General features: G+C 32.9%; 1 protein-coding gene across 1 annotated transcript in view; it reads right to left on the bottom strand.

The window, feature by feature from the left end:
* The window catches only part of LOC145335260 (uncharacterized), a 32,885-nt gene extending 28,598 nt beyond the window's left edge, over positions 1-4,287 (bottom strand). The window contains exon 1 of the mRNA XM_080180998.1: positions 4,188-4,287. Coding sequence (XP_080037124.1) covers positions 4,188-4,274 — 87 coding nt within the window. The 5' untranslated portion in view covers positions 4,275-4,287. The remainder of the gene's footprint in view (positions 1-4,187) is intronic.
* Positions 4,288-6,000: the final 1,713 nt, after the last annotated feature.

Consider the following 6,000-nt stretch of genomic DNA (forward strand, 5'->3'; position numbering starts at 1 on the left):
AATTATTAACTTTTTCTGCTATTTCTCTCAAACCATTTGAGCATAGACGTTCAAGGGGTTAAATAGATGTTTATCCCCATCATACTTCAAAGTTTGAAATTATTCATTTTACCCGCCCCCCCCCCCTCAAAATTATAAAAAAAATATATTTGTTTCCCCCCCTCAAACCTTTGAAGGCCTTTCATTTTACCCCTCTCAAAATAAAAAGTTTGGACGTCACTGCAATGGGGCACTTGATCCTAAGATTCAATTCACACCTAAAGCTGTTTCTTCAGTTATATCATCCGTTTACAATTACAATAAACCTTTCTTCTAATCAACATAATATTGAATTGTTATTTTATTTTAAAATAAGTTAATAAAACCAGTTTTACATTTACAAATCTATCATTAAAATAACAATTCTCTTAGCAGATTTGTTTAAAGCAAAGCTTTATCTATATATCATGTTTGTATGCTTTATTATTTTTAAAAAAAATAAAAACTAAGACGAGAACATTTATAAACAGCTAAGTATAGAAACCGGATGTACAATTTAAGCACTCGAAATGGTTATGTTTTTTTAAAAATCAAATATCTGTTTTTTAAATAAGAAAATGTTTATTAAATTTCTCATAATTATCTTTTAATTGTTAATAAAAAACTTAGGGAATTTTTATTAAATTTAAAATTGCAAAAATATATAAGCATAACAACATCCAAAGCTTAACACAATTATTTTTATTGAAAATATTACCAAACAAGGTTGACAACATCCATAAAAACAAACAAAAAAGGCTTTTTCCCTTATAGTGACTAGTAAACCTTAAAACCACATACGCCTATCTCTTTATTTTGTAATAATAAAGTAACAGGATGTGTATTTGTCTGTGTAACTGTCTGTTTCTCAGGATCTCGCTAACCGCTGAACCGATCGGGTTCTCCTTAACAGGATAGCTTCTCATAGGTCCTGGGAAGGTTTATAACTATTTTGGGAAAGGGTACCACCACCCTACCAAGAGAAATCACAAAAAAAATCTAAATTTTTAAAAATATTCGTAGAGACTTGAATGCAACACAGAACTTTTAACTTTTTCTTTTAAAATTGGCCGTTGGAATTTAATTTCCCTCTTCTCAAGTTCCCCTAGAGGCCTCTAGGAGCGTAGCCGCTAGTTTTGTAATAAATTGGAAATGGAGAGGGGTTGTGTTTTTGGTTTTACTTTAAGTTATTTTGGGAACAGTGTAACCGCGGAGGGTCAGGGCCCGCCAGCAAACCCTATCCCCCCCCCCCCCCATATTTATTATTTTATTTGAAAAATAAGGAGGAAGGAGGTGCTTTCTAGGCACCCTATATATTAAAAACTTATTTGAAGATATTTGCTCTTTCCATTAAAGCTTTGTTTGGGTTTGTTGCAAATTTAAGGGGATGTGCTTAAAATAATCTTACATTCTTAGAAACAGTATAACATACAAACGGACATAACAAAACTTTAAAATAGCTTTGCACTTAAAAATATTATACAAATACCTGTATTAAATAGCACTTTTAAATAAATTAAATTCTTATAAAATTTCATTGAATTTTTAGATTCTTTGAAGTAAGTAATATTAGTATTTTATTTAATCTTTACTTTTTAATTATCTATTTCTATAAAAGTCAGGAATAAAGAACAAGTAAGAGATTTCAATATATAGTATTTTTTTTCAAGACACGATTTCTCTTGGGAGGCTGGTTGTACCTCACCCCAAATAGTTATAAACCTTTCCAGGACCTATGAGAAGCTGCCCTGTTAAGGAGAACCCGATCGGTTCAGCGGTTAGCGAGATCCTTCGGTACACACAAACAGACAGACAAACAGACATCCTCATACTTTTTTATAAAGATTTAAAGATTGGAAATTTTTCTCTAATGCTTTTGACTGAAAAAAAACATTACTCAGATGAAAACTTTTAATATATGTCTAAGGAGAAGCGGACAATCATCTCGAGTGCCCTGCTCCTTTTTAAAAAGTTTGACGGAGAAACAGACAAACATGTTGGTAGGTAGTTTGTATTAATGGATATATAGAAATAGTTGGATATTACCAGATTTTCACCTACTCTAACTTAACAAAATGATTCTTACAGCTTGCTAATATAACGATACCCTCCCCCCGCCCTTGACTTTAAACCATCCACTGCCCTGACTATGGAGGAACGTATTGACGACAAAACTTCCCCTATCAAAATATCCACATATTATATATCCATTGTCATATTTGACTTTTTTATTTCATTTAACCTATTTCTCTATCCTTTACATAATTTGAAGAATTTAATTAAATCTTTTGCACTCATGTAACAATGATAACAATTTACAAAAGATTTTAAGGAGCAAAGCAACTCTACAAATCACTTTGTCTAGATATAGAATATTTTGATCATGGAAAGAAAACGAAGTAGCGGGTTTCGTCGTATTTTCACATTAACTTTTCTCCTTTTCTAGAACCCCTGCAGGGGGGGCAATCAATAACATTTACCCATCCTATAACATCTATCATTAAATCTTGATTTTTTAAAAAAATCAATGAAGCGATGCAAAAATCAAATACAAATTTACTGATCTCTTGCTTTATTTAAAACTTTTTTACCAGTTGTTCTACGAAACCGATTTATATTCAGTGGATTGGAAATGGTCCTGAGCCATACTTCAAAATCATATATCGCATCGCATTATGGACTATTTTCTATGAATACTAAGCAATACAAGTTTTGTTAACCCAGGCCTACAGCCCCATGCGACCATCAAACTAGAATTAATCGTGTTTAGTGCAACCATCCACGGAAAGCTGTTTATAATAAGATGCGATAAAAACTGTTTTCGTTACTATGGGACTAAAATCATGATCGTTCTTGTTAAGATTGTATTAAGTTGTATGAAATCCTTAAAGAATATTAGCTTTCGTTAAGAAGAATTTTACTTGCACAGGGTTTTGTTAGGGGGGGGGGGAGGTGGGGTGCGCGAAGGGACCCAAAAATGTTACAAATTTTTGGTAATTTTAAGGTGTAAGAGCCTCAGTGTGTTTTTATGTAAATAGCTAACACTTTTCTTTTGTTGGGGAAATATACACAAAAATTATATATACATTTCCTAAACATCATCATGATTTAAAGAGTTAAGACTCTAGGGGGCTTGGTGTCGCTTCGGGTACTAGACCTCTCTCCACACACCTTAAAACATACTCCGCTTATGATTGCGGTGTAAAGCGTTCATTCACCCATCAGACAACCAACTCTCTGAGATGCATGACCTTTGTCTGAGAAGTCCTAACTGTGCATGGTAACGAGTTGTGCCTGTTTTGGGCCAAGGCATTCCCCCCACTCTAACTATTTACGTCGCGCATCTGACATAGTAGCAATGGGAACCATTTTAACGTCTTTAGTTATGACGCAGTGTCGGACCGAGATTCGAACCTATCACCTTTCCGACGACGAGCGGATGCACTACGTGTTGAGCCACGGTCGAGGGTAATCCTCATGAGTTACTTTCATTATAGTAATTAATTATTATTACAATAACGTACAAAAAAATGACTAGAAATAAGCAATTCTATTACAGACATCTTCATTATCAATCGCATCTCTTAGTTAAGTGAATCAAGCAAATGTAGCTTGGACAGTTTAAATATACTTTGAAATAAATAAAGGCAAAAATACTAAACCTTTAAGTTTATAGATATAACTTTTTGTTCTAAATGTCATCTTATATAAATGTACCTATCTATCTAAATATCGAGAATATCATGCATTTTACAATTTCCAGTGTTAAGCTGGGCAATAGAAATTATTTAAAATTACATTTTATAATTTACTCTTTATAAAGTAATAGAATTGTTGTTTAGAAAATTATATTAGTTTTTTTAGCCCTATTTTAACAGCGAGAGCAGGGACATTGGACTGTATATTACACTAGTTACCAACGTTTTTAAACCACGCTATCTCATTCGTTGGCTTAAAACTTTGAGTACTTATATTAAATCTAAATTTGCTAATTAAAACAAATAGTATCCAAACTTTTCCACTAAAATTGTTAATCGCAACTGTGGGTGTGCATTAATTTATTGTCCATCGCCTTATCACTTCAGATCCTTACATTTAAATGTTGCGCATAGTCACTTTAATTTAGAGTCTGTCGGTTTGTCTGTCAGTATTAAATATAACATTCTTACCTTTTTATTTATCATCAAATTTTTTAGTTCATTGATTTGCCTCTGCTGGTCTTCGATCATTTTTAGCAATGATTCTGTATTTGTCATTTTGATGCTTTTATTATCTGAAAATTGTTTTTCCAAAAGCAAAGCGAATAACAATTCCTAAGACAACATGGTATGATGTTATAAGCAAAGCTTCTTTATAACCAAGTCCTAAAATGTAAGTATGTTTTAATCAACAAATTTAATGAAATTTTGTTTAGACTTAAAAATTAAACACTCTACTAGTGTTAATGTTCGAGTGTCCTACCATCTGATTTTAAGGCTTCGCTTTTGTGGTTATTGTCATCTTTGTTAACTTGATACATTTGCTGCCAATGAAAGTGTATCACTTGACAAAACCCTTCGCATGTCGTTGCGTAAGCTAAACCTTGTAAATTCATAATCAGCATTCCTGAAAAACTAAACTGTCCAGAATTTTAACAGATCTTACAGTCAGACAGATAACCCACTAAAGTATAAAGTATAACTGCATTGTAATATTATGTTACTTGTTATTGTATTAAGGAAACCGAGATGGGTTTTTGAAAAAAGAATGCCGCGTTTTTTTTGACATTTTTTAGACATGTCGAATAAACAGAGTATTCAACTATTTATTTAATTATTTCGCTTTTGTTGGTACGGCTTTCATAGAAGAAAAAACAAATTATATTAAATCTATTTTTGCTGCATATTAATTAATGCATCTTTTTAGAGCTGTATTAGACATTATACAAATGACTAAAATATTAATTTGAAAATTATGAATTCTTTAGTTGTATACTCTGTTGGCATTTACATAATAATGATAGATTGAACGAAGACGATATCGTCTTCGTTCAATCAATCAATGTCTAAAAAATGCCGGAAAAACGCGGCATTCTTTCTCAAAAACCCATCTCCGATGTTGCAAATCCAATGTCCTTCCTAGACTAAAGAAATACTTTTAATTAAACTTAGAGACAACATATAAACATAGATCAGAGATAAAAACAGGGAATAGGGGGGGGGGGGAGAGTAGGGTGTTCCCTTGATTAATACCTCTTGGGGGGTTGATAACAATGTAACCTCCCTTTATAATAGGCCCCAAGGCACTAACAACACTATTCTTGCAGACAACCAACCCATCAATTGCAATATCTTTGTCTGAAAGTTCCTAACTTTGCATGGTATTGGGTTGGGACTGTTTTAGGATTAGGTATTCCTACTACTTCTACTGTCGGCCATCTAGACATAGTATCAAGTTTGATGTCTTTAGTTATGACGGGGTTTGGGCTGAGATTCGAACCCATCACCTTCCTTACAATGAGCAGATGCACCATACTTTACGCAACAGTCGCTGGTTAACATACAAGTAGAATATCAAAAGTTGCTGGGATGAATTCCTTTTTAAAAGCGAAGCTTTTCTATAATTAGGGTCGGTCCGTCCGTACGTCCGTCTGTCCATACGTCCCTCTGTCCATCCGTCACGGATAGCTTTTTTTGTTAATTTATACATGTTAGAATAGTTCTATCGATTTCAAATTTTGCATGGTGATTCCTGTAGTAGTTAGGTACGATTTAGATAGCGTAGCAACTCTATAATCATTAGCAAAATGTCCGTACGTCCATTTTAAACATGTTAATTTTTTTACTTTTTTAAATAGCTTTTTTTGTTAATTTAGGCATGTTAGAATTGTCCTATCAATTTCAAATTTTGCATGGTGATTCCTGTAATAGTTAGATACAAGTTAGAAAGCGTAGCAACTCTATAATTATTACCAGAATGTCTGTACGTCTATTAAACATGACT

The sequence above is a fragment of the Acartia tonsa genome, chromosome 13 (assembly GCF_053477335.1).
Source record: "Acartia tonsa isolate MP-2025a chromosome 13, ASM5347733v1, whole genome shotgun sequence".
Taxonomy (NCBI): Eukaryota; Metazoa; Arthropoda; class Copepoda; order Calanoida; family Acartiidae; genus Acartia; species Acartia tonsa.